The sequence below is a fragment of the Microcebus murinus genome, chromosome 17 (assembly GCF_040939455.1).
Source record: "Microcebus murinus isolate Inina chromosome 17, M.murinus_Inina_mat1.0, whole genome shotgun sequence".
In the NCBI taxonomy this organism is placed as follows: domain Eukaryota; kingdom Metazoa; phylum Chordata; class Mammalia; order Primates; family Cheirogaleidae; genus Microcebus; species Microcebus murinus.
The window spans coordinates 20,300,093-20,322,050 of NC_134120.1; the positions used below are offsets into that span (position 1 = coordinate 20,300,093).

The 21,958-nt window shown below is 34.2% G+C and overlaps 1 protein-coding gene across 1 annotated transcript in view; it reads right to left on the reverse strand.

Annotated features, from left to right (window-relative positions):
• The window catches only part of DCC (DCC netrin 1 receptor), a 1,043,477-nt gene that overhangs the window by 514,084 nt on the left and 507,435 nt on the right, over window positions 1-21,958 (reverse strand). Inside the window, exon 5 of the mRNA XM_075993861.1 lies at window positions 20,545-20,681. Within this exon, the coding sequence (XP_075849976.1) occupies window positions 20,545-20,681 (137 nt within the window). The remainder of the gene's footprint in view (window positions 1-20,544; window positions 20,682-21,958) is intronic.

The following is a 21,958-nucleotide window of genomic DNA, read 5'->3' on the forward strand; positions in this document are numbered from 1 at the left end:
AATCTCAATCCTGCAGCCTAGACGAGTTACCACCGATCTAAAAACTCCATGATCTTTAAAATGAATTATTGTTGTTTTAAATCACTGAGTCTTAAGAGTAGTTTGTCACATGTCACACAGCATTACTGTGAAAATACCTAAGTAGTACAGAGGAGAAGTAGGAAATACACACTTCTACCTCTACCAGACTTCCTATAAACAAATTTATCAACAATAAAAAATTTATCAAGAAATGTTTCTCATGCAAATCAATATTACAAGCACAGGGATTACATAGACGGATTAGGAGGCAGATCTCTATTCTTCAGAAGTTTACTGTCTAATAGAGTAGAGGCTATGCGAAAGGCAAAACAAACAGGTGCAATTAGTTGTTACAGATGCTGAAAGATAAACCTGTAGTTGATACAGTAGATATAGAGTTAAAGAAGTTATTGAATCTACCTGGAGAGACAAAGTTTATTCATACCAAGTTATAAGCACCAGGTAAATACAGAGGAAGGCTGGGTAGGGATTGCAGCCTGCAGATCACATTTTCCTGTAGACGCAAAGCTTTTCCCTAGCTCTGATCATTTGCTGTTAGGTAGGAATGGAAGCTAACGATTGCCATGTCATCTAGTTTTCAAGAGAAATTTAGATTATTGTGCAAAATTTCCTAATTCAAAAACTCTGGCCATCAACCAAAGCTATTTCTCCCTACTGTGCAGGCCCAAACCAAAAACTTAACACACTTGACCTTGGATGGCCAGTTTGTGACCAGTGGTATATGGTAATGAGGAGTTAGGAGGGAGCCAGTGTCATCTTGTGAGCTGCACAGAGGTGTCTGCCTGGGGCTGGGGCTGAAATGCAGCCTTCAGCTCAGCTCTTTAAGCCCATGTTGCTTGGCAGTGGTAGCATCAAATGGGAAGAATGGGCACTTTTTCTTTTTGCAATGTGCTCAAAGGCACTGAGGTGCATGTTTCTTTTATTGATTTTTATATCTTAAAAAGAACAATGAAGTAATAGTAGATGAAATAAAAACACCAAACATCAAAGAAATTAACTTCTAGTTATCTGTAATTGTAGATATCCTCTCTCTACTATGCCAGATAGCATGTTTCCTCTAACTACTATGCAAATTTCAGTGTAGGAATAATTCATAAAATTCTTTAGGAAAGCAGATGGTGTTCACATATTTTCACTATGAAATTTAGGTAGTGCAGGAAAATCAATTTTAAAAAGCATAATGGATTTACCTTTATAAAAATCATCTTTTTTAGGCATTAGTCACATAAATCTTAGAAAGGTATTTTTTCTTGTTAAAACTTAAGTTCATATTTTTAAAGAGACCAATAGCACCAACAGTAGAAGGCTGGGAGGGTAATTGTCCAAGTATTTTGGGCTTTGGTTGGGAGGATAATTGTCAAATTTAGCAAGAATGTGTGAGCCACCTTCATTTATAAGTGTATGCCACAATACGGAACATGGTATTTATTTAGTATTGTGGAGAAATTTGGTATTCTAAGAATACCCAAATACCCCCAAGAAAGTTGATGAGAGGCTATCTAAGACATATAATTTATTTGCCTTCATAAACAGATTAGACTAAACTGAATAGACAACTAAAATAAAACTTTGAATTCTTTAACTGTATCATCATAAATACCATAGCATGCTGTAATACAATGACACCTTCAGTGGCTTCAGTGGGAGATGAGGTTGTTGATCCATGCACTAAGTGGCCCTTGATTGATTCTATAGCCCAGTCATTGTCCAGTATCAGAATCACCCAGAGGAAATAGATTATGGATTCTCTTTCCTTACAGCTTCTTTTTCAGTAGGTCTGGGCAGAGGTGGTAAGATTTTGCATTTCTTTTTCTTTCTTTTTTTTTCTTTTCTTTTCTGATTTTTTAGACAGAGTCTTGCTCTGTCATTCTTGGGTAGAGTGCAGTGGTGTCATGGCTCACTGCGACCTTAAAATCCTACACTGAAAGGATCCTCCTGCCTCAGCCTTCCAGGTAGCTGGTACTACAGGCATGCACCATGATGCCCAGCTAAATTTTCTACTTTTAGTAGAGACAGGGTCTTGCTCTTGCTCGGACTAGTCTCAAACTCCTGAGCTCAAGCAATCCTCTTGGCTTGGCCACTCAGAGTGCTAAGATTACAGACGTAAGCCACCTCAGCTGGCCAACATTTTGCATTTCTAACACATCCCCAAGTGATGCTGCTGTTGGTCTAGAGACCACACTTAAAGCCCCATTGCTATAGATGCCTTTTGCTTTTTAATAAATGTCCTACTTCCTTTTCCTTCTCTTGCCAGTTGTCAGGGCTTTCCACATGCTCTTCCTTGTCAAACTCTTGTAGAAAAACCAGGACTTCTTCTCTGGCTTTTACAGATAAAAATTCTGTCTCTAAGCTTCAGACTTTATTTGCAGCAACTACACAGCCAGGTGTGGATAAAAAACTGGTGTTTAAATTCCTGGTCCTGAGTGATTCACCCTTTAACTTTCAGACTTACTGAACTCTGGACTTCAAACTATTGTTTCCTATGAAGTATAGACAATCTCCCAGATCTAACATTCTCAGTTCCCTTCTCAGGCTCCCAAAATATTGCTCTCCCTTTAAACAGAAAAATATGGTTCTTTTATTGTCCATATTACCAGCGAAGCATCCCTTCATCCACCAGTTTCCTCATTCCTTGTACGAAGTGAGATGGAGAAATGTTACTTAACAGAGAGATGCTTTTATGTAAAACCCAAGTTAGTTGTCAAACTTTGATGTTGTCATTAATTATCAATTGCCAGTCTTTTGATAAATTGCCATTTACAACATTGACATAGACAGGCTTGTTCAGTTTTTCTGAATGTTAAAAAAATAAACACAAATGTGAAATGTTCATTCTTGTCTTAAAGGATTTAAATTTTAATTGTAAATACATAGGAGCCCTGTGTAAGTGATGCAGAAAGTGTCTTCACACATCAATTAAAGGAACACAATGATACAAACATAGAGATTACAAAACAGTTTTACTGTTTGTGCCCATGGACTCTTACGTTGTACTTTCCAAATATTTCACTAAACCTCAGTCATTTTCTTGACATGTCACCTTCTTCTGTCATGAACAATTAAAACACTTATGTGAACATGATTAAGTATGTATAATTATAGCAATAGGATGAAAAATCAAAGAAAATTTCCAAAAATAATTATAAATAATTTACCTGGTGCCAAAGTATTGTGAGTAATAAAATCTAAAGGAGGAAGAGGCAGCAAAAATAATGGCACTCTGAATTTTCCACAAACCTTTCATATTTTGGAATTATAGATTTTAGTAACTATTTGTATGAATCTAAAGTCAATTGGCTGTAGCACTTATAATAGTGCTTCTATCCTCTGAGTTACTACTAAAATTAAAACCAAAAAATCTGTATAGTTGAAAATATTAGTGCAAACAAAAAACCCCGAAATGCTATTAAAATAAAAGTCAGGGCTATAAAATAAGACAGAGGAAATAATAACAATAATAATACTAATTTGAATGTGTACTCTGTAGCAGGCATTTTATTAAGTGCTTTACACCCACTATCAAATTTAAATCTTCATACACTTTGAAATACAGCTAATAAACAATGGTAGCATTCAAAGTCAGACCCTGTTTGCTTTAAATATCTCTTGACAGTTATTTAGTGTATGACAAGAAATATGAATAAGCAAAAATCTACTTGGAAAAGACAAAATATTTTAAATTTGTTAGATATGAAGAAACACAACAGCTATCTGCATGCTATTAAAAGACACACTGAAAACAGTCTTTACATACTAAATAGAATAATAAAACATATAAAACAAAAGGCATTAGAAATAAAATGGAGGTATCTAGGGAAATAATGTAGAATTAGAAAACTGTTTAATACGTGAGTGTAGTAAACTCAAATACTAAAACCAGATTAAAACAGAAAACAAAATATCTATAGACTAAATTCATTTTTAATATATAGCAAAACCCCTAAATACTGGTAAACTGAATTTCACAGTACATTAGGATATTCAAATTATTATGGTTAAATATTGGCTATCTTAAACCAACAGCCTACATAATTAGTGGCAAAATCCTGTAGGCAGTAATTACTTTTAGAAATCAGAAAACATAAAAAATATAAACATACATAGAAAATTGTACAGAATATTAATAATAGTTCTCTGGATAATAAAGCTGCATGTGATTTTTTTGTCTAGCTTTCTGTATTGTTAAATTTACCTACAATTAATGCTTAAGTGTTTCTTTCATAATGACAAAACATTTTACTTTAAAAGAAAAATATAAATTTATACATTTATATGCATATGTATGTATGTGCACATATATGAGTGTGTTTGTACATATATACACAAAGGAATACACATATGTACACATGTGTGTATGTGTGTGTGTTAAAGAATATATAATACTGCATCAATCACCAATTCTTGGACTTTATTTTTAATGAAAATGCATACTTTTCGATATTATCCTGAATAATAAGGAAATATCCAGAATAATCTATAGCTTTCATTTTATAAATCATTTGGAATCTGATCCTCCATATAGTTCTTTTCATTCCTGATTATCCAGCTTGTGAACCTTCTAGGGGGAACAACATCACTAAATTTAGTACCAGCTATAGAAAAAAATCTTATACTTTTTTTCCTTTGTCATAAAATTACTTTCAAGCTTCAAGAAAATTCTTCTAGATATAGTATTTTTGCATTTGTTGAACAAGTTCATGTTTCACTTATTAATATCCTTCATGGACATGAATTTGATTATGTCCCTTTTCATCTATCATTTCCCTGCACTTACAATGTCTCATCTGTTCTTACTACTTCATTCCTTTGATCATTTTGGTTAACCTTCTAGGCCTTTCTAACTGCTTTGTGACCTTAACCAGAATGTACTGAATAGAACTTTGAACTCTACTCCAAGTACAAAAACATTATTATTTCTGTTCAAAGATTTAACAAAATCACGTAATTCTGTTTTTCCAATTCTATCATGGTGATCTCTGGCATTTGGTTGATCTTTTGAATTGCTAGTCTATGTCAGACTGTCTTCAAGGGATAGCTGACACAGATACAGATATCTTTTGTTCTAGAAACCAGCGATAGCAGAGAGAGCACTTTTTGATCAATATAGTTTAGATTATATTTCCCCGGATACATTACCTTATACTTTTTATACTGAAATTTATCAGCTATTATTTGCTTATTCATAGAGCTTTACAAAATGTTCTTGTAAGACTCATGTATCTCAGCAGTTGGAACGGCTTTGAAGTCAACTGCAAAGTTAAAGATCTGTCTCAGTGCAGTCATAAATGGCCCACCTTCCTCCCTGGGTGCATATTCTTCCAAAATATATAAGTGGAGCCATGGTGGAGCTACTTTTGCTCAACTTTGGGCTTAGTCCAACCTCATGCTCTGATACTAATTCTGTGTATTCCAAGGACGATTTGGGAACGTGGGCTAAAATGCTCTAGGTGAGAAGATCAAGTTTGCCTGGATGCCATCTAGCCCTACCCTGAGTTCCTACCCTGTTCTCTACCTTAACTATTCTTCCTTATGACCAAGCCCCTCCTTTACACTCCAGTTTTAATAACAGGCCCATGCCTTTGTGCACAGCCTGCTAATCCTATTTTTTTTTGGTTGGTTTGGTTTTTGAATATAGATGCCTTGCCTTACTCTTATTAATAACCCATTTCCTTTATTTGCCACCAGATTGGCCATCCTTTTCCTACAGCAGTGTTTAAGAACCACCTGGAAGGCTTATTAATGCATGGTTTCCTGTGCCCCAACCCTACAGATTCCATTTCAGCAGGCTGGGGTGAGGCCAGTGAATTCTTATTTCTAAGATGCTCCTGAGTTATATCAATGCTGCTTGCCTGAAGATCACACTTTGAGAAATACACAAAATTACACACAAAAAAAGCACAACATTTTATTAGATTCATCTATGTTTTGTTTGCTGGAAGACTCCCTCAATGATGTACCTGTCTGACCTCTTCATTTGGGCTGGCTTGGTGTGCTTTTCTACCTCTAAGGGTCCTAGTCCTTCCTCTGACCACTGAGGAAGAAAGGAAAGCAATGCCAATTCTAATTCTTCTTCCTGAAATGATGAGGATGAGGAGGAGAATAATAGACATAAGAGTGATGAGACTCAATTTCTTCTCCCTCCTTCCTTCCCTTCCTTCCTTCCCTTCTTTCTTACCTTCTTTCTCTCTTTCTTTTTTTTTTTGAGACAAAGTCTCACTCTGTCATCCCAGCTAGAGTACAGTGGCATAATCATAGCTCAAAGCAACCTCAAATTTACATTTCACTGGAGAGATGAAAAACAACAGGGAAGGAATGAATAAGGAAATAATAATAGACTGTAAAGGACTACAAAGGAAGCACTACAAAGGAAAAATTAATAGTAAGGTAGGACAGAATAACTAGGAGAGGCTGACTTAGAACGGAGGCCCCATAAGAAGGTGGCGTTTGAGCTGTGATCTGGTTAGGGAGTCAGCCATGAGCAGAGCTGTGGGAAGAGATTTGAGACATAGGGAGCTGCCCAAGCAAATGTCTTCAGACTGGAAACTGTGTAGTGTGTTTGAGGAAAAGGTGAGAGCCAGTATTGATAGAGCTTAGTGAATAAAGGAAGAATGTGACGAAACTTGAAAACAAAACCCACAGTGGTCTGCATGGTGTGGTGAGGAGATTTTAGTGGAGTCTAAGGAACACGGAAGTCCCTTGAGATCTTTAATTTCTACGAAGCTGCAACCTGTTAACAAGATCACACTAGGTGAGAAAGTGTTACAGAAAGGTGAGACTGGAAGAGAGAACAGTAAGGAAATTATAGGACTGGTCCAGGTAACAGGTGAGAACAGCTGGAATTAGGGTGAGGGGAGTCCAGATAGAGAGAAATGCATGTATTTTGAAATATATTTTGAAAGTTGAACTGTTATGGATTTAATATAAGATATTAAAAAAGGGGGGGGCTAATGGTCAATGACTAGGTTTAAAATACTGTAACAGTGAAGCCATATTCATTAAACCAAACCCTATTTACTAACTTTGACAGTTTTTATATGCATTATAAATGTGAATGATAAATATTCCTCCTTATCCAATGCTAACTTAATTGTGAATATTTATTTTCTGGGTGATTTTTCAAAATAACTTACAAGGTTGACATTTTTCATAGTCTTTGGTAAGGTATAAATAATGATAGTATGCTTCCTAAGCTCCCTTAAGAAAGCCTGTGATATTTTTAGCTCAAATTATTTTCCTTAAATAATAGCTTACAACTGAGCAGCACCTAAGTGGACACATAGGTACTACAGTAATAGGGTATTGGGCAGGTGGGAGGAGGGAGGGTATATACATACATGAGTGAGCATAATGATGTGCACCATCTGGGGGATAGTCATGCTGGAAACTCAGACTTGTGGGGGGATGGGGGAAAAGAGCATTTATTGAAACCTTAAAATTTGTACCTCCATAATATGCCGAAAAAAATATAGCTTACATTTAAATAATGTTTCATATGTACCAGATGCTGGTCCAGGCTCAAAACACTAGGCTATAGAGCCCACCCCAAGTCCCAAACCTGATTTACATTCTCTCACTAATATTGTTCTAATCCCAGCTCCACAACTTTGGTTCAGGGATCCTGTATGCTATGGTAAATCCTACTGCCTTGATTAAATTACACTATCTATCCTCAAAGTCACCTCCAGTGTGCTTCTTTATCACAGTTATTTTTTTCTCTACCTTGAGTCTTCCTGAAATGTCAGGAGGTGTCAAGAACTATCAAACTCAGTCAAAACATTAAACTTATGGCATAAGATTTGAATAAAACTTGCTATGCTGAGTTTGAGTAATCAAAGAGGAAGCATGTCAACATTAATGACTCTAGCCACATATTAATGACAATAGTGATAACGATGCCACTTACAGAGTATCTGCTATATTTTAGGCAGTGACCTGGAGTTGCCCTGAATGTAGACTATTTCACTGAGTCTCATCTTGATAACAATTTTGCAGGTTAAATGTAATGGGCCAATTTTACAGACAAAGCTAAGAGACTGAGTAATGAGTTCATGGCCCCTCACCCGGGAACACCCTCAACTTTAAACTGGAGTAGGTCAGAGAAGTAGAGACGGACACAGGTAGCAGAAGAAACAGGTGTGGATAATAGAATGGAAGATGAGAGTCACAGTCATACAAATGCTCCTGATTTTAGGGGTGATACTGATAAACATAAATTGTCCATAAAACCAAGGGACTTATAGTGGAAGTGAAAGTGGGTGCTGATTTCTTCCTCTGTTTCTTCATGGAAATGAGGAAGCAGTGAAGACAAAAACATACAGATCTTTTCCTGGGGCAAGAATTTCATTTATTATTAGTTTATGACTGCTTTAAAAATCAAACAAGAAAAATGTCTCTCCTCTCGCTCTAGCTTTCTGCATACACACACACACACACACACACACACACACACACACACACACACACACACAAAATGACCCAGTGTAGTCTTAACTCCCAAGGTATTTTCTAAGCTAAATTACCATTCTAAAGAAGAAACACAATATTATTTGAACAATTCCCGCTTCTATCTGGCTAACCATCCTTTTCAAAATCACACACCTATACACATACACACACACACTCACATACAATGCCCAAGCTCATTTAAAATTTCTTTTGTTTTCATGCACTGTAAATTGGTGGTAAAGTGTTATTACTGAGTTTTAGTCAGCCAGATTCACTAACTACTTTTAGAATGTCAGAAAGAACATACCAAGGGAAAATTGAATTATATAATTTAATTACTTGGACTAATTATTTTCTTTGCTAGTCCTCTAAAGAAGTGATGGATGAAAACTCACAAATATCACATTTATTTTTCTTAGCAGGAGGGAAGCACTGCACTGTGATTAAAATGGCGTCATGTTGCTTCTTACAGAATATATAATGGGTCTGAGCCACAGGAACAAAAAATTGTCTACACCCATTAACTGTGGTAAAAATTCCCTTTTAATTGGGTAGGCAATTTCCATAGAAATGTGTACAGTAAGTTGCTACATATAAGCCAAATTGGTGTAGCTTCACTGCTGATATTGAAGATGCTTCACCTATAGCACTCCTTTAGCTTCCAAATACAGAAAAACAAACGGGTTTAACTCTAGAGCTTCTGCTAATTGCACACACATTTCCCAAATATTAGCCTGTTAGAATTCTGTGAAGTCCTATAGTATGTAACTGTTTAACTCTGTTTAATCAAGCATTATTCAAACTGGGGTAACCATAGAGGGTTGTTTGTTTGTTCATTTTTGTTAGGAATATCTAATAATAAAAACAATTAAGTTGAATAAGAAATTTTAGCCTTCTTTTTTAATTTTTTTCTTTTTTGGCTTAAGAAAAGAGAGACTTCATTAGATTATATAATTGGAAAGTCCAAGAGTAAATCTCACTTCAGGTATGGCCAGGTTCAGAGTGTAAGCAGTATGTTTTATTTATTTGTTTACTTTTTTGATTAGGGTTGTTAGGGTATAATTTATATAGGGTAAAATCTACCACTTTAGTATATAATTTAGTGAGTTTTGACAAACACACGCTGTCATGTAACCACCACCATAATCAAGATGTAGAGCATTTTCCTTACCCACCTAAATTCCTCTTGTCCCTTTGTAGTCGGCTTCTACTACTACTCTCAGCTCCTGACAACCACTAAAACTCTTTTCAGTACCTATAGTTTTTTTTTTTTCCAGAATATTACAGGGGTACAAATGTTTTGGTTACATCAATTGCCTTTGCACCACCAGAGTCAAAGCTAAAAGCATGTCCACCCCCCAAACAGTACACACTGCATCTTTTAGGTGTAATTTACCCAACTCTGCTTCTCCCCTTCCAACTGCCCCACACCCATGAAAGTTCCTTCCATGTGTGCATATGTGTTGATAGATTAATGATAGACTAGCCTTCATTTTCACTAGGTGTCTCTCTTGGTTGTATAGTTGCTGTATGTTTAACTTTGCCCATTTTATTCATACTGAATTTTAACCCATAATGTGTTTCACAAGGAATAACTACCAAAATATTTCTACTGCAATTTAGAACATTTTGTCATGTCTTAATTTTAGCATAATTAAAACTTTATTCATAGTCATAGCTTTTCTGAACAATAAGAGTGTAGACTAAATAAGAAAGAAGGCTTAGAGTATGAAGATTGTGTACAAAGATTTTTTTTTTTTTTTTTTTTTTTTGGTGGCAAAAATGTCCTAGCCTGACCTCATATGGTGGAAGAGGCCAGCTAGCTCTCTGAGGTCTTTTCAATAAGGGTACTCATCCTACCTCTAAGGGCTCTGCCCTCATGATCAAATCACCTCCCAAAGGCCCTACCTCCTAATGTCATCACCTTCGGGGTTAGAATTTCAATATATGAACTTTAAGGAACACAAATCCTAGCAAATGTAACATGACTTTTTTTTTAATTTTCATATACTGAAATTCAACATTCAGTATGAAAATCCAAATCCAATTCTCAGAGAGAAAATCTACATTTTTTACCTATTTCTTGAATGCTTAATCCATATCAGCTAGTATTGAAGACACTGGGGACATGAAAATGATGAAAATAAAACCCCTCCCTTGAGAAGTTAATCTGGGTCATATGTGACTACAGATCACAGTATGGATTTCTATGGAAATTGCCTTCTTCATGTGGTAAGTGTTAACAGTGGAATTAACAAGGAATTATGGAAGTGCAGTCAGAGACGGGGTTACCGCGTGCAGTGTCAGATCTAATGCTCAAGACAGGGTGCATACATGGCACAGTGTCAGTTTAAGAAGTCAACAATGCATGACAAAATGTACCTCACTGCACACACATATGACCGTGAAAACTCAACATTAAAAAGAAAAATGACCCAATTAAAAAATGAGAAAATGATCTGAATAGACCTTTCTCCAATAAAGATAAATAAATTGCCAATAAATAAGCCCATAAGAAGATGCTCAACATTGCTAAACATCAGGGAAATACAAATCGAAACCACAATGAGATACCAACTCACACCCAATTAAGATGGCTAGAATCAAAACGGTAGCTAATAACAAGTGTTGGCAAGGATATAGAGAAATAGAAACAGTCACGTACTGCTGGTGGGAATATAAAATGGTGTTAAAAACAATCTGGTAGTCCTTCAAATTATTAAACGTACAGTTACCATATAACCTAGACATTTCACTCCTTGGGTGATGCCCTGTTTAAATATAACAGATTTTTATAAAAAGGAGTCTACATCATATTATGCAAAGTTATTGAAATGAGTATATCTAGATATATAAAATAACAAATCAGAAAAAAGGCCTTAGAAAGGATGTAAAGAAATGTCATGTTTTGCTCACTAGTCCTTGAAAGTTGGCAAGCATGACTGATACTAAGTCCTGCTGACCTTGATTAAAACTCTCCTGGTCTAACGTAGTTTGAGTCTCATCAGAGTGTGAAATTCCTTTTGAGATCACGTGCAGTCCTGGTGCTTCAGGGCAACTTTGGCATCCAGTGCCCTTTGGACAGCTTTCTCCCACTGTCAGCACCTCTCCTCATTCTTGAGCCACAAGATTGTCAATCTACCTTGATTGTTAGGGATAATTAAAATCATATCCTTAGATTGCCTTTTCAGTGTTCTGAATTAGTACAGCCTTTGCCTTTCCCTCTGGGGCTTCCACTTCCTCCCTCATCTGTCCGAGAAAGAAAATAATAGATTCATAAGCATTTCAAGGACCAATGTAAAACACTGTCTAAAGTATTTTCTTTAGTAGAGGGGGAAAGAGAGTAGAGGGAGGGCCCAGCAAGTAGTAGACCCTCAAATAAATATTTGTGAAATGAATAAACAAACCCTAAAAGCAATTCAACTTGTATTTCCATTACTAGCTCTGATAGTCAATTGAAATATCAAATCATTTTATTACTAATAGCCTGAACATACAATTTTCCTTCTTCTAAGACATATACATATACATATATATTTTTTTTTCCAACAGAATCTTTCAAACATTATTTTGGACAGAACTTTTGTATATTTTTATGACAACCATGTTCTCAGTTGAGGAAAGTAACTAAGAAATCTACACAATAATAGAGAAAAGCAACTAATAGATGGTTTTTATTTTTTTTATTTAATTCTATCTTATACTATATACTAATATACTACATTTGGGATCATGTCTTTATACACACATGCACGGGTACACACACACACACACACACACACACACACACAACCTCTTAACTCGGTTCAATATGACCCATTTGACAATTACTCTGTGAAGGCTAATCAATATAAACTTACCTAAGGCACTTCTTTTATGACTATGATCATTAAACGTGTATGACTAAAGGGGTCCCTGCTAATAAGGGCAATTACAGATATATGTAAAATTTAAGGACTGCTAGTTAGGCAGAGGCAGTGATGTTGTAAATTGAAGAGAAGTTCATTCAAACCAAGAGTTATGCATTGTAATAAAAGATAAATATTATTTTAATTAATATATTTTATCATAGCTACTTCACATTTATGGCAAAGAACCTAAACCTAAAACCCAATGTGGGTGATCCTCTGGCAAGCTAAAACAGGAAGAGGCTGAATACCCAATTCCAAAGTGGATGTGCCACTTAGTCTCCACACATATATGGATGGGCTGATTCTCTACTGGGCCAATTGCACATGCTCAGAAAACAGCAAATACTTTCACATATGCTTCAGTAACAAATTACAAAACTAAAGCATATGCAAAAAAAAAATAAAAACATAAAAAGCCATATTAATTTTGAATTATCATGTTTCCTTTCATTACCAGATACATCTGCGAGTTGATGGCGTGTGAAGATATATATGCTTGTGCATAGTAAATTGAATGCATAGAGCATACCTAAGATTTGATTAGAAAAGAAAAATACAATTTCTTCAGTTAATGATATGTTTACTATTAAAATACAGATAGATCATTTATAAATATAAGATCTAAACTGTAAATCATATCTTATACTTAGTAATAATTAAATGAAAAGATGATAATAAAAAAAGATGAAGAGACATCAAATTATAAGCATCTTAGAACTATATAAAACCTATTGTATAAACAGCAAAATGGTTTTTGACACATTGCTATTGTAAGTGGGACATTTTTTCACACTCTTGGAAATGTAAGATTGTGCTACTAATATGTAAGAAATGTTAATAATATATTTCTCCATTGTTGCTCATTTCTTTATAAAACAGAGCAAATAATCTTTTTAATAGTATATAATGTAGAGAACAATTACTTTTTCTGTGGTTATGTTTGTCTGCCTGGGCTACCATAATGAAATATCACAGATTGGGTGGCTTAAACAACAGAAATATATATTTTTTGTAGTTCTGAAGACTGGGAAGCCCAAAACTAGATACCGATATGTTGGCCTCTGTAAGGCCTCTCTTCTTGGCTTGCAGATGGCACCTTCTCTGTGTGTCTTCATATGGCCTCTCCACTGTGTGCTAGGGTGGAGAGAGTGTGTGTTCCGGTGTCTCTTGCTTTTTTTATAGAGACATCATTCCTACTGGATAAGGCTCCCCCCACTCCCCCATTGTGATATCATTTAACCTGAATTAGCCTTAAAAACCTTTCTTCAAATACAGGCACATTGGGGGTTAAGGCTTCAACATATGAATTTTGAGGGTTCACAACTCAGCCCATAGCAGTGATCTATGAAAAACACATGAGTCTCAATGGAAAGTCTATAAAATATTTTGATAGAAAGTTAGGTAACTTATGTTTTATACAAATTCAATTATTATATTTCTTATGTTTGAACTCAGATGAGCCAGAGAACAAACCAAGAATTTGAATGATCAAGAAGAAAAGACATGGCTTCTACTTTTAAGTTTCTCCCTATTTAGCTGGGAAGAAAACATGAACAGCAGGGTGTAGAAACACAAAAGAAAGTAAAAAAATACATAAAATGCTTCACAAATAGATATCATCCTCCTCCCACAGAAGGATGTCTATATTTCTAGAGCTTACTGCCAAAGAAATTTCTATGTATCATTAGGACATCATTATATTGATCCCTCCAACATTCATTGATCCCTCCTACATGAGAACTATGTAGGGACCAATTATTGCTACCTATTATATTTTATATTTTTTATAGATGATGAAAATTGGTAATGCAGAGAGTACATGGGAATATTTTAACATTTTTAGCATTTTGGGATTTGTTTGTTTGACTTCTCATGAGGGCTAGAAGAACATCTTAAAGATATTTCCTTATATCCCAGAGCACCCAAAGCTGTGCTTTGCTATTTTGGAATTCTCTTCTGATTCTTCTGATACTCAGTCACCAAATCCTATAAGAAAGTAATTATAATTCTTTTACAAATGAAGGAACTGAGGATTAGAGGTTTACATACCTGGGTAAGGTTAAGCAGGTGCAAGCTATAATCAAAAATCTTTCCATATCTTTGCATTGTTCTTAAAAAAATCTAACCACATTAGCAAAATACCCAAGACCTGTATGCATTTGCCAGTCCCGCATCAGACCTCTTGGTACTCACAATCTTCAGTCGCATCAACTCTTTTCCCCTTCCCCATTGCTTGCTTATCTCCAATCCTTTGCATACTTAATTCCTTTTGCCAGAAAGCTCTCCCCTGGCCCCTCACCACCCCCACTCCTATTTTCCCATCTTTATTGAAGTCTTTATTTAGGAACCCTCACCTCCCCGTTTCCCAGCAGTTGTTTGGCTTTTTTAGCAATTGCCTGCTTCTCATCTGTTTCCCTAACTAGTTTTGAAGTCTGGATCTGTGTCCTGGATCTATGCCAAAAGACTACTTGGTGAAATGCTTAATACACAAAAGGTAGTCAACAGTTGGTTACTGGTTTACTACTAACACTGTGGTTCAGTTGTGTATCTGGGACTAGAAACTGTATTTGGTTAGCTCACTACATATCTAGACATATTTTTAATTTTTCAAAATATTCTCAGCAGAAAGTGAGTTATTAATGTAAACTTTTCTATCCCACTATGTTACAAAATGATAGTGTTTAAAAGGGATGGTTAACTTCCCCTATATATCATAATCTGTTCCCTTCTTATTTGAAGAATCAGAATACTATTTAATGGTTGAGATAATCCTATGCATTTGAAAGAAAATGAGAATGGGTTTTTAAGAGAAAATTTCCTAGAAACAGAAAATATGTATGTGTTGTGTATTTATGTATACACCACATATATGTATGCATATGTACATACACAAAAATAGATGCCTGTGTTAATATTATTCACATTAAAATATAATTGAATATTTAGAATTCACTGCCATCAGGCTTAAAGAACATATCTATGTAAGGTAAACATGCTCAGGTCTGTAGCGAGAACCCCACTTAACTCATTCCTAAAGGGTGATTCATGGGTTCTTATCCCTTAGGGAGAAGACTCAGGGAAGGCCAACAACCTGCCCCAAAGAGCAGCTTCTTTTCAGGGGTGTTTTCATGTGAGGAGAAGTCCAACCCTAAGCAACATTTGAAGTGGTACATGTCACTTCATGTACCACTTCATGGAGTTCAGGACATGAAGAACTCTTAGACTCAGTTTTAAATTTTCAACTTGGTTCATAAGGCTGACCTAGAAGACCTATGTGCACCCTATAAAACTAATTTGTGCCAACCCCAGCCAACATTTCTCTGGCATTTTGATAAGAGAAATAGTTGAAAATATCTACATACAAAGGAAAACTTTAATAGTAGATTGATGCAGACTGCTTTAAATGGAATCCCAGAAATCTTTCTGGAAAGTTAAAAAATATTGTTATTTTCTCCCCAAAGTCAGACTTAATGGATTCTACTGAAGAGCCCCTTTTCAGTGAACTTTCCACCCATCTCTGTCCGTGTATAAGGACATTACATACGGCTTGTCCAAAACCAGGTACCTTATTGGTTAAATATCAAATACCTTTTTTTAAGTAATCATTTCTGCATTGAATCAGACATTGGATCAACCTAGACCTAAGGCAGAGGCAAATCTGCCAAATGTATATTGAAGGCTATCTCACTCTGGGTGTAGAGCTGTGTGTAAGTTGGGAGGACAGAGGAAAGGATTGGCTATATGTTCCCAATTAAAATCAAATTATAATCCTTGATCCAGAAGACTGGACATTTTGAAAAAAAAATGGAAAAAATACTATTCATGAGTTCTTTTTTTAAAAACTTCTAAAAAAATGATAATAGAGGTAGTCATGGTACTAGTGATTAAAATAAAATAAAAGCTGGCAACAATAATCAGAAAGCCCCCCTCTGCATTTTCCTCTTGCACACACATTGCTTTGGTCCCTGTCATCCATAAGCGTGGCAACAGCCAACTCTTCCTATCTTTCCCGATTCCATGAGTCCATGCAATATGTAAAAAGCAGCTTATTCATAAAGTATTAGGGCAATCAATTTTATGAATTTGTAACAATATGGCAAGCCCATGGAAGTTAAGCTTTTGTAGTCTTTCCAGAGCCTCCTACAGTACTTATGGCCAAAGATGCTCATTGTTACTTTATTGATAGTTATTCTAATAAGACAGAAACAGTATCATAAATGATTGTCATTAAGACAATATCTTAAAATTTATTTATATTTTATTCATTGCAAACAAGATTGTCTTTAATCTTGTCTAATGTAAACTTCCTTAATGGTTTAATGATTATGGACTTTTCAATTTTTATTTTATGAGAAGGCAATTCAAGCACCAGGCTTCAAATTCTATTTAATGTATATTCACTCTGAAATTGCTGAGGAGGGCAACATTTCTTTTTATCTTGCTGTATATAAAATGAAATCCTACTTGAAAAGTCTGTTCATTCATGAAGATTCACATTCATATCCAGTTTAAGTATAAGAAAAGATTGCAAGATGAAAGGCAAAACAAGAATCTGCTAAAATGCTTGATTAAAATTTTATAAGCACAAACTTGGATTTCTTATGAGATCTTATGAAGAATATAAATATGTTTCAATTCTTAAAAATTATGAAAAATAAATTTGAATAACATTGATAATGAACTTCTTTTCTCTTCATCTTCCTCTTTAAAAAAAGTAATAAATTCTATTTTTCCTATAACCTCAGTCCTACAGGATGATCCTAACTTTATATCATAATAGCCAAAGACTAAATAAAAGATTTTATTATATAAATACTCATTTTTAGAGCCCACATAGAATAGTTAAAACAGTATACCAACCATCTCATGCATGAAACTAAGCCTTCTACGATAGCTACAAATCACACAAAATCTGTGGGAAACCTTTAAAAAAAAGTATATCCTGTTACCGAGTAATTCCTTCAAAATAAAAATGAAGGAAAAAACACCAAGACCACCAATATTCAAGATATAAACATAACTCTATTTTTTTGAAAATTAATAATGCTTCTAATTTACATATATAACATGCAATTTATATCCAGAGTTTTGGAAACAGCATGGTTCATTTAAAATCAAAATGTAAGTCTAATGGCAACAAAGCCAGAAACCATAAAGAAAAAGACTTGATGCCATATAGAAAATGAAAAAAAATGCACAGCATACACAACATAGTTATTATTCTCTATATATAAAGAGTTCCTTCAAATCAATACAATAAAGATAAATGTTTCAATAAAGGCATAAAAGTTCAAAGAAGATTAATAGTAAACTTACAAAATAGAAAATGCATTTTCCAGAAAAACTATAAGAAGAAATCTTAATTTAATAGGAATGTAAATTCTTACAAGGAGACTTCATTTTATAAAATTGTTAGATGTGCAAATATTGTAGGAAAAAATGCACTGTTTTGGAGAAAGGCAAATTCTTGAACTGCTGGATAAGAAAGCAGACTATCTAGATTTGAGTCTGGATCCTCCCTCGGGATAGTTACTTATCTTTCTGTGCCAAAATGTCCTCATTTGTGAAATAGAGTTGATAATAATACCTAAGAGGTTGGGGTAGGAATGGTGAAAGCTTCTTCTCTAACACAGTTTTCTTCCCTGGAGAGGGGGCTCCTCTTAAAGCAGACTGACCTCACCACCCTCTTCTCAATATGCAGTATTTCTTGGGTTGGAAGAGGCTATATCAGGATAAATGACACAAATGACTTAGATTGGAAGTTGAAGGAACTCTCTTCACCTACTGTTCTCTCTTGGGAACACATCTAACCAAAGAGAGAAAGTCCTCTCCATTGCCATCAGCCACCATCCAGTGGGACAAGACCTACACCTGAGGGACATCCTGCCAAATGGGCATGTCTCTCTCTTGCAGATACAAACCATACGCTCAATGGCGGCTTTTTAAGAAAAAGAAAATTAAAGGTGATATTGCCTTATTCTTTTTTTTATTTCTCAATTGGTATAGAACTAGAACAAGCCTATGCCTTATGATGCCTTACTCTTTTTATTATTTCTCAATTGGTATAGAACTAGAACAAGCAAGAGTATTGCTATTTAATGGGCTCCTCCTACACACCTTTCAGAGAAGATATTGTGAAGAAGGAATGTCTCACATTTTTTGGACTCTGTAAATGCTGTTTCTCATATATCTATGTGTATATTTGTCATATATACACATACATATATACATAAATAGACATATGCATATGTATATGTATATATGTGCATTTTTACATATGTATACATAAATAATTGGATTATATTACATATTAGTTTTATTACTACATTAATTTATGTTATTGTCAATATTATGTTGAAAATATTTCTTGTGTAATATAAAAATACTGGTCAAGACTCACTAGAAGTGATAGGGACTAATTCCCTGGCATAAGAATCAAAGAAGCATCCCAGTGTGATGTAACTACAAAACTTTATGTGGGCATACGTGCTTCAATCAGACATGAGGAATTTACGGAATAAAACATGCCAAACTACTAAAATTATTCACTTCAGAGGGATATACATGCCTGAAGTGGGAAAATTATTAATTTTTCCTTGTGCATCTTTGGATGGTTTTATATATATATCAAATCACATATAATTATTTTATAAAAATTTATATAATTCATTAGAAAAAGAATGCCAATATGTGTGTACATATGTATGTCTATAAATATATATCTTAGCTAATTTACTTTATCCTCAGAAATCAGTATTTACATATATTTGGTTCAGATATAAACAAAACATCCATGTCAAAATACTGTGCATTAATTTGATATAAAATTTGACTTCATGCATTTGCAAGTAAAGGTTTACCAATGATAAATATAAATTCTAGTTTATTCCATAACTACATTTGCGTTTTTATTGCTCTTACACAGTACAAGATAATTTCTATGATAGCCATTTTTTGTTACTGTACTTTGACATTACAAATGTAAAAGTTCTCTATTTTCTTTGTTTTACCAAAATATAAAGTAAGATGAAATTAAATTGTTGCCATTTAAAAGGCAGCCAATATTTTAGTTTGAATACTACCTCTAAATCCAACAAACTTAAGTTTTTTTCCCATTCTTAGTTTGATATCTATGGTTTGATCAAAGAACAAGCAACTCTATTCCCTAACCCATTTATATACATTATTACCCTGTCCACAAATGAAAATGTTTTTGGAATAAACTGCAAAGACAAAAACAAAATGGATATCATAATAATATGGTATAATTAACAGATATAACAGTATATAATATTTTTTCATTTCTACTTAATAACTTTGAAATAGCCTATGAGTTTTCCTGAATTCTTTAAAATGCAAAAATATGTACTCCAGAGGAAAACAATTATAAAACTGATACCAATATATTTTATTACGGAAAAAAGCAATTGAAATCCATATGTTAAGGCACTTTTTCCAAACTACATGATTCAAATGAAACTGGTTAAAAGAAATCTAGAGTAAATGATAAGATATATATTCAAGTCCTTACCATATATAATAATTATTAATTTGCAAAAATATATGAGTTACCCTGCCTTTCAGAATAAGATGAACCATTCATGCCCCTTAAGTTTCTTTAAATTATATTCTTGATATGCAAGGTTTCCTTACACATACTTGATTTTAATAGTTCACTTTCAACATAATGCTTACAGTACTTCTATATTAATAAAATTGTCTTACCAACATACCAAATTTAATGTCAGAGACCCTGTAATCTCATATAGCATCTGCCTTTTCCCTTAAAGAGCATATCTTTTGTATAATTTTATCATCTTTTCCTTATTTATTTTTCACAGATATTTTGAAATCTTTCATTTTTTATTCAACATATCTGTCTATTAACAATTTTTGGTACTTTTCAATTGTATCGCTAAAATAATTAGACTAAAGAGTAATATATCTAGATTTTAATCAATGTGTAAGTATTCAAATATTACAATTACCCCCTATACTATTAATCAAAGCAGAACAAGGCCATATGTGAAGTATTGGGATTTCACATTAATAAACACAGGAAGCAATTTAGCGATGAGCATTTAAAATGTCATGGTGATATATTTTGAAGGATACAATGCCAACTCATCTCTAGCCATTCACTTACCCAAGACTGTGAGCTCTGCAGAGGCACTAATATTCTCATTTTTATATGTGACAACACAGGTGTAAGTTCCACTGTCATCATCTGTCACATTGGAGATAAGCAAGTTGCTTCCACCCAATAAAGAATACTTTTTAGACCTGCAAGACATGGGGCATATGTAATTACAGAGTAAATTAAATGGCATGTATATTAGGCAAGGCACTCGGAACTTTAAATGAACTCCACAAAAGCCCAATTATGAAATCAGAAAGATACTCTGTATTATAGGGACTTGGTAACAACTTACTTATTGATCAAAAATTCATTCAAGGTAAACTACTGCCATTGGAAAGCTATGTACAGTAATCAAAGAAATGAAGTAGATCAAACTTGGAATTGACTCTAGTGCTTAAAAAGTAACGTATAGATAATCTAGTCCAATTCTCTCATTTTGGACTTGAGAACCTCAATCAAGTGGTTCCCCAAGGTAGAAGTCAATGTCCTGTGTCCTCACTTCTGATTTGGTGATCTTTGTACAAAGGTATATTTTATACTGCACTTAGAGTGCTTGGCTATATCCAGGGAACACATCATGACCTGCTGAAGCTATACCTGAATTTATTGTATGTTTGTTTTAATATTCTCAGAAATATTGTGATACCATACTATGTATTGCTGTTATCTAAATAAATATTTAAGGTAGATGAAATTTAAAAGCTAATTAATTACCTGCAGACTTATCTATCATAAAAAAATAAATGTGTTAAAAAGGAGTGCACCAGTCCTGAAAATCAATGAAATTAATTTCTTAAGTAAGATCCATTTAATCAAAAAGTATTCCATTCTATTAGGAACTTACTTTTTAACTGTACCTTATTATTAATGTTCCTGCAATTCAAAGCCAGCCAAGTTCTCCTGTCTTGCCTTAAATATTTGTTATAGGTGGGATGGAGAGAGAGATAATTAGAGCTAAAAAAATTGTTCACACCCCATAATGACACGTTACATATTTGAACTTAGAAAAATTTGGTTTCTTTTTTACCTCCAGCTACATTGAGGTATAATTGACAAATAAAAATGGCATATATTTACAATGTATAATGTGATGTTTTTGTATATGTATTGATTGAAATATAATTACCACAATCAAACTAATTATCATATCCATCACCTCTCATAGTTATCTTTTTTTCTCTGTGTTATCTGTGTGGTAAGAATATTTAAAATTGATCCTCTCCTTAAACCACTTCCTTAGGATGACATTCTCTAAAATATTTTTACTGACGATGGACAGGACCATCTCAATAGCAACTCTGCCTTTCTCAATTTTTTTTTTTTTTTTCAGAATTGGTCTCATGGATTTTGACTCTTTCCTTCATCCCTTCATTTCATAGCCAAATGTCTCTCATACAGTATATCATGTCTAGGAATGTGG